This window comes from Coffea arabica, chromosome 8c, assembly GCF_036785885.1.
Source record: "Coffea arabica cultivar ET-39 chromosome 8c, Coffea Arabica ET-39 HiFi, whole genome shotgun sequence".
In the NCBI taxonomy this organism is placed as follows: Eukaryota; Viridiplantae; Streptophyta; class Magnoliopsida; order Gentianales; family Rubiaceae; genus Coffea; species Coffea arabica.
This window is the reverse complement of record NC_092325.1, coordinates 10,461,173-10,473,844: the sequence shown is the minus strand read 5'-3', so window position 1 is coordinate 10,473,844 and position 12,672 is coordinate 10,461,173. Positions and strand designations below refer to the sequence as shown.

General features: G+C 33.5%; 1 protein-coding gene across 1 annotated transcript; it reads left to right on the top strand.

Annotated features, from left to right (window-relative positions):
- Positions 1-3,873: 3,873 nt before the first annotated feature.
- On the top strand, positions 3,874-12,525 carry LOC113706699 (uncharacterized; the record flags this gene model as incomplete). Its single annotated transcript, XM_027228646.2, has 9 exons — positions 3,874-4,049; positions 4,576-4,779; positions 5,314-5,371; positions 5,547-5,609; positions 8,678-8,753; positions 11,214-11,329; positions 11,511-11,600; positions 11,688-11,819; positions 12,101-12,525. Coding segments are annotated over 9 exons (1,050 nt in total), but the record flags the coding sequence as incomplete, so codon positions are not given.
- Between the last annotated feature and the right edge of the window lie 147 nt (positions 12,526-12,672).

Here is a 12,672-nt window from a genome sequence, read left to right as displayed (position 1 = left end):
GCAATGTACAAGCAGCTTGTGCTAATTCTTTAAGTGACCAGCAAAAGATTTTGACTGTTAAAAACACAGACAGCATCAAAAGTATAGTTGGTTTGTGAATTAGATTGAGAGATGGATTGGGAATCCTCAAAGTCACTTGGGCACTACCAGTCGAAGAATGCGTGAGGCCAAAACTGCTGATGCTTTAGCGATACTAGAGGCAATGATGCTGGCAATTGAAAAGAGCTAGCAGTAATTAGTATTGGCTCTCAAAAGTAGTAAGGGATAATTGCAGAAACCTCCCCTGAGATTTCTGACATTTGCACTGACCTCCCCTCTAGGTTTTGAAATTGCATTCACCTCCCCTGAACAGTAACAATTCGTTGCAGAAACCTCCCTGACAACTTTTGTAGAAGTGAGATAAGAAATTTCTTCCAATTTTGCCCTCTTCTTGCTTGACAATTGCTTAACTAATTATCTAATTTGTTAATAGTTAAACTAATTAACTATTAACTAATTATCTGATTAATTATTAACTAATTAACTAATTATCTAATTAAGTAATTATCTAATCAATTAATTAACTAATTTCTATTTATCTAATTAACTGCTTAACTAATTAACTAAAACTGTTGTCTGTCTGAAACTAACAAACTATTTGCATGTGAAACTAATTAACTAATTAACTGCTTAACTAATCAACTAATTAACTAACTAACTAATTAACAGACTATTTGCATGTTAAACTATATGCAGTACGCATTACCTATTTAAAGTATCGGCTCTTTATGGGTATTTTACTGTCAAACATTTAATTTATGATACAAACATCAATGTTTGTAAGTAAAATTCAAAAGTGTTACAGTAATATTCTTACAAAAAGAGAGGGGCATAGGGCCATAAATTAAATGTTTGAAAGTAAGAATATTGATATTTTTTGTAACACTTTTTGAATTTTACTTACAAACATTGATATTTTTATCATAAATTAAATGTTTGAAAGTAAAATACCTATAAAGAGCCGATACTTTAAATAGGTAATGCGTACTGCATATAGTTTAACATGCAAATAGTTTGTTAATTAGTCAGCTAATTAATTAGTTATTTAGTTAAGCAGTTAATTAGTTAATTAGTTTAACATACAAATAGTTTGTTAGTTTCAGACAGACAATAGCTTTAGTTAATTAGTTAATTAATTAATTAGATAATTAATTAATTAGATAATTAGTTAGTTAATTAGTTAAGCAGTTAATTAGTTAATTAGTTTAACATGCAAATAGTTTGTTAGTTTTGGATAGACAATAGCTTTAGTTAATTAGTTAATTAGATAAACAGAAATTAGTTAATTAGTTAATTAATTAATTAGATAATTAGATAATTAATTAGTTAAGTAGTTAATTAGTTAATTAGTTTAACATGCAAATAGTTTGTTAGTTTCGGACAGACAACAGATTTAGTTAATTAGTTAATTAGATAATTAGTTAATTAGATAAACAAAAATTAGTTAATTAATTAATTGGATAATCAGTTAGTTAATTAGTTAAGCAGTTAATTAGTTAATTAGTTTAACATGCAAATAGTTTGTTAGTTTAGGATAAACAACAGCTTTAGTTAATTAGTTAAGTAGTTAAGTAGTTAATTAGCTTAACATGCAAATAGTTTGTTAGTTTCGGATAGACAACTAAATTAGATAATTAGTTAATTAGTTAATTAGATAATTAGGTAGTTAATTAGTTAAGCAGCTAATTAGTTAATTAGTTTAACATGTAAATAATTTATTAGTTTCGGACAGACAACAACTTTAGTTAATTAGTTAATTAGATAAATAGAGATAAGTTAATTGGATAAACAGAAATTAGTTAATTAGTTTATTAATTAATTAGATAATTAGTTAATTAGTTAATAGTTAATTAGATAATTAGTTAATTAGTTTAATTATGCAGAAATAGTTTGATTAGTTAATAACTATTAACAATTAGTTAATTAGTTAATTAGTTAATTAGATAATTAGTTATTAATTAATTAGATTATTAGTTATTTAGTTAATTGGTTAATTAGTTAAACTATGCAGAAATAGTTAATTTAGTGTAATTGTTATTAACAAATGTTTTGTTGGGTTTGATGAAAGTACTCATCACATTCATTTGGTAAAATTAAATCATGTCAGGGGTACTTTAGTAAATTGACCCACTTTTACCTATTAAATTGCCTCCAACTTTTGATAGGGGAGATCAGTGCTATTTCAAAATTGATAGGGGAGGTCAATGCTATTACTATAAAAGTCAAGGGAGGTTTCTGCAATTATCCCAAGTAGTAAATAAGATCAACCAAAAAAATTGTAGATAGTTGGAAGCTGCAAACCTGTTTTCGTAAGTGTAGTTTTCTTTTTATGTAAAGAAATAGGAAAATCATGTTAGCAATTGTTTGACAAAATTTACCATTCAACTAAACCAAAATCCTATGTGCGAAGTATAGTTTTTTATGTGCCTTAAAATGAGTGTACATGCTTATATAAATGATTATTACAATGGTACAATACGAATGACTTTTGACCCACAAAAAAAAAAAAAAAAACTTGATCATGTTAGCAACTGTTTGACAAGATTTACCATTACTAAACCAAATCTTAAAGGGTTCAATACCTTTCACCCTCTATGGTTTGGGCTTTACCACATAAGCCCCTATAGTTTAAAACCTATATATAATTCTCTTATGGTTTGAGTTAAAGTGTCCCTATTAGTTTTCTATTAAAACTAACAGTTAATAGTAAAAAGTCAAAGTCAAATTAATAAATTGACAAATTCACCCTATCATTACTTTTTTTCTTTTTCTTCTCTCTCTCTCTCTCTCTCTTGGGAAGAGAAGAGATTATTTTGAAAATCTATAATTTAAAATACAAAATATTAACTTTCTCCAATTACAAAACAAATGGAAGGGAAATAAATAAATAAATAAATAAGAAACAAAAAAGATGGAAGCGAAATATAAAACAAATAAATAAGAAACAAAAATACCAATTTTTTTTACTACAAATATCATTATAGGTTTTCAAATCAAAATTTTAATGGTATTTTCCAGTTCTTATGTATGTAGTTTTTATTTCAATTTCTTCTTTTTTACGTTTGGAGGGAAAAAAGAAGTAATAAAAGCATAAATTTGTTAATTTATTAGTTTGATTTTGACTTTTTACTATTGATCGTTAGTTTTAACGAAAAAATTAACGGTGATATTTTAACTCAAACCATGAAGAGGTTATATATAGATTATTAAACCATAGGGGGATTATGTGGTAAAGTATCAAACCACAGGGGAATAAAAAGATAATTTAGCCAATCTTAAATACGAAATATAGTTCGTGTGCACCTTAAAATAGAGACACATCTAAATTTTACAATCAGTAGTCTCTTAATTGTACATGCGTACATAAATGATTACTACACTAATACAATACAAATGATTTTTGACCAAAAAAAAAAAAAGGACTCAAAGACACAAATTGCACGTAAGGCCAAAAAAAAAAAAAAGAGGAGAAATTAGACAATTACTCGATTATCACCAAACAAATGCACAAAATCCACTAAAACGGAGACTCCAAATCTAAATAGGAAATGTAGCTGACACAAAGGAGGCGCAAGTAGAATGCCACGTACTGCCTCCCGCGCTTCACATTTTTAGCTCCAAATTTCCCCTCCCAACACCCAACTAGAACCTCCGACTCCGAGTGAAGAAGGCCGGCCATGGCCGCCGTGGCTAGCACCACTTCTGTTCTCAACAACTTTCCAAGAATCAACAAATTTAAAGAAAGCCCTTTCCTCAATTATCTCTCCAGAGGGGTTTTCCCTACTGAGAATTGCGCAAGACCCTCAAAAATGACAATTTGCAGGACCCAAATGAATATGGTTAAACCCAATAGCTCCAAAGAACACTTCTTTTGTGAATCATAATGGTAGAATTTACAACAGGCTTGAGTCTTGTTTGGTCATTCCTCCTCCAAGAGGGAAAAAACCCAAAGCCATTATTAAATTTTTGGGAGGTGCTTTTGTTGGAGCTGTCCCCGAAGTTTCTTACAGGTCAATCAATATTCGCCTGTCGTTAATATCTCTGTTTCAAACTTGACTATTAGAGTTGATAATTTTCATGTCTTTCTTTCTTTCATTTTTTTTTTTTTTTTGCTATTTTGATGAAGTGCTATTAGATTTCTGGGATGGAACATTTTAATTTAATTTCTGGATTAATATATGTGGCTACTTGCTTGTCCAACTACAGTTTTAACACACTATATTAGATTAATCCTTGAGTTAATTCTTGAAACACAGAAACTAAAATAAATTTGCTTGTAGCGTTAATTTTTTTTTATTGGAAGATTTTTTCCTCTGGTTGAAGTAATTTTTTTTTAACTCGGGAAAAGAAGATGGAAACATTGCGCTGGAAAAACAAGGTGTACTTGATTGAAATTCAAACTGTGATGACATTGCGCTGGTGATGTTTACTACAGAACAGAGGGTTGTTAATTCAATTTTTTCTATTGTAAACTAAAATGCTAATAGAGTCTTATGATCTGTTTTGTTTGATTAGTTGTTTTTGTTGTGGTGGCAGCTATTTGCTTGAGCAACTGGCAAATGAAGGCTATTTCATTATCTTGGTGCCATATAACGCGACATTTGATCATGAAAAAGTAACTAGGGAGATTTATGAGAGGTTTCATGCTGGCTTTGATTTGATTTTGGGGTCTGAATTGCCAGAATATGGCCTTTCACCTGATGATATTGTTGATCTTCCACTTTACTCGGTTGGCCATAGGTGAGTGGAGGTTAATTGAGCATTAATGATCACAAATTAAACTTCATAAAGCCTTAATTGTGTTGTCTAATGTTAGTTTGTATGTTCAATGATATACTTTGTCCTGAGGATGTTAGGCGTGTCCTCTTTTTTTCTTGAGGAATCTTTACATCAATGTGTATTGGAGCTGCTAACCTTCATAGCAACATTCATTTTATCATAGCAGAGGTTCAGTAAAGCTGTTTTGGAGCTGAACATGGGATAGTTGTCCAATGAATTGTTTTTTGAACATAAGATGATCGAGTTAGGCTTGGATAGATTGGAGGAACTTGTAACTGATTGAATTAACAAAATGCTGGGAACGTTTACTTTGAAATGGTGAGCGTGATGAAGAATACTTCAAGGTTAAAAACCTTGCTAGTACTCCTAAGTTTCATTCCGATGAGACTTCGTTATAGATAACCATGCCTAAAATGCTATCTAATTTATCTAACTTTTATTTCATTCTTATCACGAAACTATCCTTGACGTTATTTGGTTTAACTATAATTGCAGCAATGGTGCACTTCTACAAGTGCTTACTGGAAGTTATTTTTGTGAGAAGATACCCAAGGTTCCTTCTTTCTTCCAAAGTTTCATAAGTGCTTAACCAAAATTGAACTTAATTAAGATAAGAAAGATATAGCTAAAAAGTTATGCTTTTGCAGCTTTAATGTGTGAAAATGCACTGTAGTTCAGTGTTTAGTACTTTTTGACTTAATGAAGGTTATACTTGTCTCTCAATGAAGGCAAATGCAATAATATCATACAACAACAGGCCAGCGTCAGAGGCAGTACCATACTTTGAGCAGGTAATTCTGTTCCAATACTAATTTAAGGGGCTTAGCTGTTATCCTGACTATCCAAAAATAAAAAATGGTGGCTTGTAACATTTTTTGCTGTTGAAGTTGAGCAATTAATCTTTATTAAATTGGATGTTTGCTATTTTTTTATTTATTTCAACGCTAAAGGTCTTTCTTTATTTAAGTATTTACAGTACTTACCCTTATTCCTTCACACAAAAAAAGAAGAAAGAAAATTGCCCTTTTTGCCCCCTTCATCTCTAACTGCCATAACTTGGGCTATTCATGCAATGCTCCTGGGGAAGGAAAAATTTGCAGTTTATGCTTTAGTTTCTTTCATGTTCCTAGTTCTGGCTTTTACTGGCTTCCAAGGAACATGGATGGGGATTTCCTTTTCTTATACAGTTGTGGCCATGAACTCTTGGAGGCCACCCTTCAAGAGCCCAAAAACCTTTGGGGATTACAATTCTTCCTGGCTGGCTCATAATGACTAAAGAGCTGTTATGTAATATGTGAAGCTGGGAATGGACTTCTATGGGTAGATTGAGTAGTTCAAAACAATGTTTAGTGAGTCAGGATGCATCTGTGTTATGCCACTTGCTGAAATAGTCTCTATGAGTTCATGCACAGGATGGCAGCAACTCGTGAGTGTAGAAGTTGGTGTTGCACCTGCAACCTAGTTGAGTCCTGCAAATTGATTCATTTCAGTGGTATCTGACAAATTTGCTTAGATTTGGGTATCCTTTCATATATATCATTTTTACTATGGATAATAAGATTAGTTTGTAAAATCATCCTTTTCGATTTGTATATAGGGCATTTTGTTTCCCTCTTAGTTCCGACCATGTGACATAAGAGCTGCTGCATACTATGCCAAGCAGGTAATGGTGCTCTAGGGTGGATCAAATAATTGTAGCCACGGCTTAGCTAGTGTGATGCAGGACATGAAAGACATCAATATATCGAAGGAAAAAAAACTTCAGTTTCACAATCTTTTAGCTCTGGAATTGATTTAAGATTCAGATTGTGGTTCATTTGCCAATTTTCAGTGTGCAACTGTTGAGCTTGTTGCTGCAACTTTTGTTGGTAAGTAGTTGGCTGCCTGATAATGATACTGTACTTGAAACTAGTAGTGGAAGTCCAAGGGTAAAGCATGATTGGAAGTCCAATGGGTAGGCATGGGTGGACTTTCAAAGACCACCCATGGTTGGGAGTTCAATGGTCATCCTACATAGCTACTATTGTAGTGGACAACAATTGCCACAGACTCTACTCTTGAATGGCTGCTTTTTTTTTTTTACATGAGAAAGCTTTTAGGTTGCTGTGTTAGACTTTTTTAATAGCTTGCATTAGTTTTTGTAAATGAGGGTGAGTTTGAATCAAGAAAGTTTCAGAACGAAACCCCTCTTAGTCTCTTACCTGTGAAGTCTTAGTAGTCATCTTTCCTTCCTTCCTTTCTTTTGCCCTTTACCTCTCCTAATCTCTAATTAACCTCTACTTCTTAAATCTAATTTCTGCTCAAATTTCACGAGGTAAACAGCCTATTCTTTCATTGCCTCTCTGAATCTTCAAACCAATATATAGGGTAAATTTAAAAGAATCGTGGTTTCTATTGAGGATCTATGATAGCGATACAACTGACTGATGTAGTTTGTCTGAGTTCTGGGAACTCTACGATTTGTGAGTGTAGATGCTGGTGAAGCGTTGCACTCTAAGCCCTCCCCCACCAGTGAAGTAAAAGTCATGTCCTGTAGATATTTGACGTTTACCCAGCTGCTGCCATTTCTGAGAGCATACTTGGTGGATGAAGGGCTCTTTAGCTACTAAGATTGCTTTCATTATCATGCCATGGCATGAGTTTATTACCTTTTTCAAGTGCAATTCTACTAATCCTTCAATAATCCTATGGATAGTAACATCTTAGTTGTCGAAAGATGTATACATGACCCGTTGTGTCGGATCACATGCCTATCATCCTCAAAATCTCCTTAATTGTCATGCTATTCCCTTTACATTGGAATATGTATAAGATGGAAAATGTTAAAACAAACATGAAAAAGCTAATGCATAAAGGAATGTAAAGGTGCCATCACATCAATGTCATACTATGACTGTCAATTAACAAAGAAAATTTTTTATAATATGTCAGATAGTATATGCTCATATAATGGGTGGGTTGTGAGTAACTTATATTGCTTCAGCTATGCCATGAAGTTGATGTAAAGTGAAGATTTTTTTTTTGGAAAGGAAATAATTGGTGACGTTACAGGGAGCAAGAAAATGGGTAATCTTATAAGTGAAACAGGACAAATGGTAACTGAAGGTAGCAACTCAGAAAATAAAGGGAAAAAAATGTGAAGTAGAAAGTGTAATATGCAGTTTATAAATTAAAAGAGTGTCCATAGTAGATTGCATATATTTGTGGAAATGGTATGTCTGTACATATTACTGACTTTGCACTTCATTTCTAGATCTTTCTGCTTGGAGTTTTAGTATCTATGCTTCTGCTTGCTGATGGCTTCTACAGCAACTAACGCACTTTTGTTCATTTGTGATTGTTGTAATTTTGTCCTTATACTGAACTGTTCACCAATTATTATTCATCCAAAGGGTGAAGTCATATCGGTCTTCCGTTCATTCAAGAATACAAATTAGTTCAGTATAAATGGGAATCGATGTAAACAACATTATAGTTAACATATCCATGATCTTGGTGATGGTTTAACTCGAGCAAATCAACATTGAGGATTATATGGAAATTTGGATCTAAACATTTATCTAGTTTGTTTAATTTATATTTTGATATTGCATAAATATTATACCTTGAGATTTGGTGGATCAATTTTGTCATATGTTTTTGAACCTTAATTTCATTTTAAATCTTATATACCAAGGCGGAGTTGATTGTAAATATGCTTATATGATGAGTTGTTACTATACTCGTTCAACTGGTAGGGCTCCAGTTTCTCAGCCCTTGCTTTAGAATCCGTGTCAAATTTTGTCTCCTGCCTCTCAAAGAACTAATATTGCTTTTGTAACATTCCTCATTTTTGAAGTTGTATTATGCTATGATGCAGTTAGGACCTCTTGTCAGTCAAATATTTCCAATTATGGAAGCGTCTCCAGTATATTCATTCACTCGAAATGCCTCAGGTTGATCACAGTGAAAGGTTTCTTAATTTTCTTAATACTTTTTTAAAATTAAACATCATTAGTTATGTTGCTTTAGCTACTCATACATCAATGCTGTGTTAGTCTAATAGAAATCTTTTGAATCCCAGGATTAATTGTATGCTCTTTACAAAAGCGGGCTACTGAGAAATTGCCAAATCAATCCCTTGTTGTTAATATAATCACCATTGACATTAGCTTTGATGAGAAACAGTGTGGCTTTGTTGGGACTCTTGAAGGTCATTTTTGCTCTCACCTTCCCATGATCCAATCACCATTGACATTAGCTTTGATGAGAAACAGCGTGGCTTTGTTTGGACTCTTGAAGGTCATTTTTGCTCTCACCTTCCCATGATCTAACTTGTAGTTTGGGTTAGGTGGTGGAATTTGTGTTGTAGACTGATGAGTATTGGTGGAGTGCAAAAAGGGATGGGGTGGTAGGGAATGTTCCTGTTCTGTTTTATTTATCTATTGTAAATTGCAGTGATAGTGTAGAACTATTTTCTTTGAGTTAGTTTAACTTTTTAGGGTTAAGTTCTGTATAAGGGTGTTAAACAACAGAGTGGAAAACTGGTTACCTATGAGGTGGTTTATATAGAAGAACTCTATTGATGGTCATAGATAGCTCAAGAATGAGGGGTAGGTCATAGGCTTTTCAGAAACTAGCAAGGCATGCTGTAGAAATTGTATCCTACAATTTGTGTCAACACAAATACTTGTGGAGCTACTAATGTGTGGATATCATGAATTTGTAGCCAAATCAAAGCTTCTAGTTGTAGGTTCCAACTTTATTATCCACAGATTGACGATCTGCACTCAACATGGTTGGGTAGTTTTCTATCTGCACTTATTGAGTAGTTCATGTGACTGTTGTGACATTCTTGCCAATGTTTATTTACCTTTTTCATTTTCTCTTCTATTCAGAAAACAAACCTTCTGTTAATGTAATGGAGGATGAGTACATCTACCGTATTGGACAAAATTTGAATAGGTACCACCAGTTTGATTTAATCTTATACTAATTCCCTGTCCTGTGCAACTCTTTGGGTTCCTGAAGACCAATTATTTGGAACTATAGTTTGCTGAAGTGTCTCTACCCTTGATTTCCTTATGCATATGCTAAAAGAGAATCTTCTTGCAAATGTTATTTTCTGAGGCCTTGAAACATACGCAAGATTACCCAGGCATACAAGTGCTCTTTGGTCCTGATTCCATTTTAATGCTTTGAAAGAGGCCTCAACAATATCTGCATTAAACAGAAAATGAGACATTATTTATTTTTTTTTGGGGGGGGGGGGGAGGGAGAGTAAGTGAGAGATCCCAGGTTCAAGCCGTCCCACTTACACTAAAAAAAAGGAGACGTTATTTGACATTTTGCAGAGAGTGTACTTCATTGCAACTTTCAAATGTTAATATGTGCATTTTCATTGTAGATAGCAAATGTAGCAGTAACAACAAAAATAATTTTTTCAGTTTGTACAAAACTTAATAATTAGAAATTAGAAAAAGAAAATGAATCATTAACTATAATTGAATTTGTACTTTTGCATTTGGTTTCTTTTTCTTAATTTTGCAAATGTTTACTAACAGTTAATTCCTTGTGTGGCCTAAACATTATTTTCCTGAACCATAGAGGCTTCCCCCAACCCCCCCTCTCCCTGATTGTTGTGGGGGGGGGGTGGGAGGGGAGGTGGGGGGACTGGGGAGTCTGCACATGCTTGGCTGTAATCTACGAGTCCTCCTAAGTCCTTCCTTCACATAACCCACATAATGTTGTTTCTCATTTATTCCTGAAGATATGAGCATGATGGACACTGAAGCAAGTAGTGTATTCATTTAATCCTTGATCAAGCTAATGGTGCATAAAGCTTTTATAACAATGCGATGCAGAATGATGCTTGAAAACTGGGCTTTATCAAGAAGAGAAACTTTATGCATGAAGTGTTTTGATGTCAGGCTTTAGATCATCTAAAACATCGGTCTTATATTTTGTGTCGAGGGAGTAGAATATTATTTCTAGGGTCTTAGGGAATACAGAGATATTTACTTGCAAACAATGGCAGGTTATGTTTCGTGTACTTTATTATTCACGAAGAAGCAATAGAGCACAAGAGTGACATATAATTAACTTGTCCTTTCATTTTTTATGATTTACAAGAAACAGAAATCAATTCAAGACCTTGAAATTATTATTTTTGAAACTTTTATTAAATCCTCCCCAAGTTTCACAATTACCAAATATAAGGTATCTCTGTAAACCAAGGCAAGCCTTCAAGTAGTAATGAAAATATCCTGGTACAGGTTTTAAAATCAAATTGGGATTTTTTTCATAGGTATGATACAATGCTTCATTTGATTGAAGACATATGGCTGATGAGGTTGAATCAAATTGTCATCTTTCTGCTTCTAATGCCTTCTCCTGTCATTGATACTAATATACAGCAGATGCATGGAAAGTACTACTTGATACTGCTGGAACCATGATTCCAGATTACGATCCAGAAGTGGCAGTGTCAGTCAACAAGTTTGTTGATCACTTGCCGGCTGTTTTTAATCAGGTGACACCCCACTTACATGATGATGTCTATCCAACCTGGAAAACAAATCCTGCCACCTTTGTGGCTGAACATGTCTATATCTCCATCATTTTTCTGTCAAATGGTGAAATGGCATTGTCGCTCTTTCTGTCTTCTGGTCATTCTCTAATCCTCAAACTGCCTCAAATGGATGTTACTTCAGCTTGCTGAAGGAATTTCGGAGTTCAGGCCAACACCCTCTGAGAATCTTGACTGTTTCCAGAAGTCATACAATGTTCAGCATACATTACTGGTTTGAACATGTTATTCAAGTACCAGAATTGATTGAATTGCTCCAACTTCAATGTTCACTTTTAAGTCTATCTGATTCTTTTTTCAGGTCAAGTTCAATGTTGATGCAATTGATCAGACTGATCTCCTTGAAGAGACACTGAAGCCTCGAGTGGAATCTATTGGTGCAAAACTACAGAAAATAATATTGAATGGAACTCATATTACACCTTGCATACAGGTATGCTGCAGTAACTTTGTACTCCTTTTGTATCATAATCTTTAGTCCTTTGCTTTCTGGGAATTTATGCTGACATGTTGTGCTGCGCCTTGTATCTTGTGCCAATTGTGTATGTATTACTTAGCATGATCTTTAAGTCACTTTTGATAAAAAATTGGAAAGTGGCACGGTAATCAGAACAATCAGGATTCAGAAAATGACATGGTCAACGATTGTTCTCTAACTAAATTTCTTCTTTTTATTCTCCATTTATGCTGAAATTTGTTTTGTTGGACAATCAGGAACCTAGATGGCAAGTGGGAGATATATACTCGCCTGTAGATGCTGTTGCTCAAGGTCTTAAGACAATTTCTTTGAACGACACTAGAGTCCTCACAAGAACAATTACAGACTGGTTTAGTCAACTTGAAGGATAGGGACACATGAATCAGACCCATGATACGGCAATATCTGAATCATGTGAATCCTTCCCGGTATTGGGTTGACCTTCTTCCCTTTGAGTTGTTTGCATAGAATTTTTCTCAGGAATTTGCAGGGAAAAGCATCCTATGATGCATAGGATGCAAGCATATCCTATGATATAAATACGTAATTTTGACAGTTGTAGGCATCATTACAAGTTACATGACTTGTAAAATACAAATCTCAGACACTTTCTTGGGAGAAAAATTGCTTTCCAAACAAAGCACTATTATTTGCTTTTTTATACTTCTGTGTTGCCTTACAAATATTGACTATGAGTATGACTGCATTCATCAACAAATACTTCTGTGTGATGTAGAAGTTCTCAATTTTAGCAACTTCAATATTTTTAGTTTAAAAATGAACCTTGGTGGATTGGGCATTATAGTGC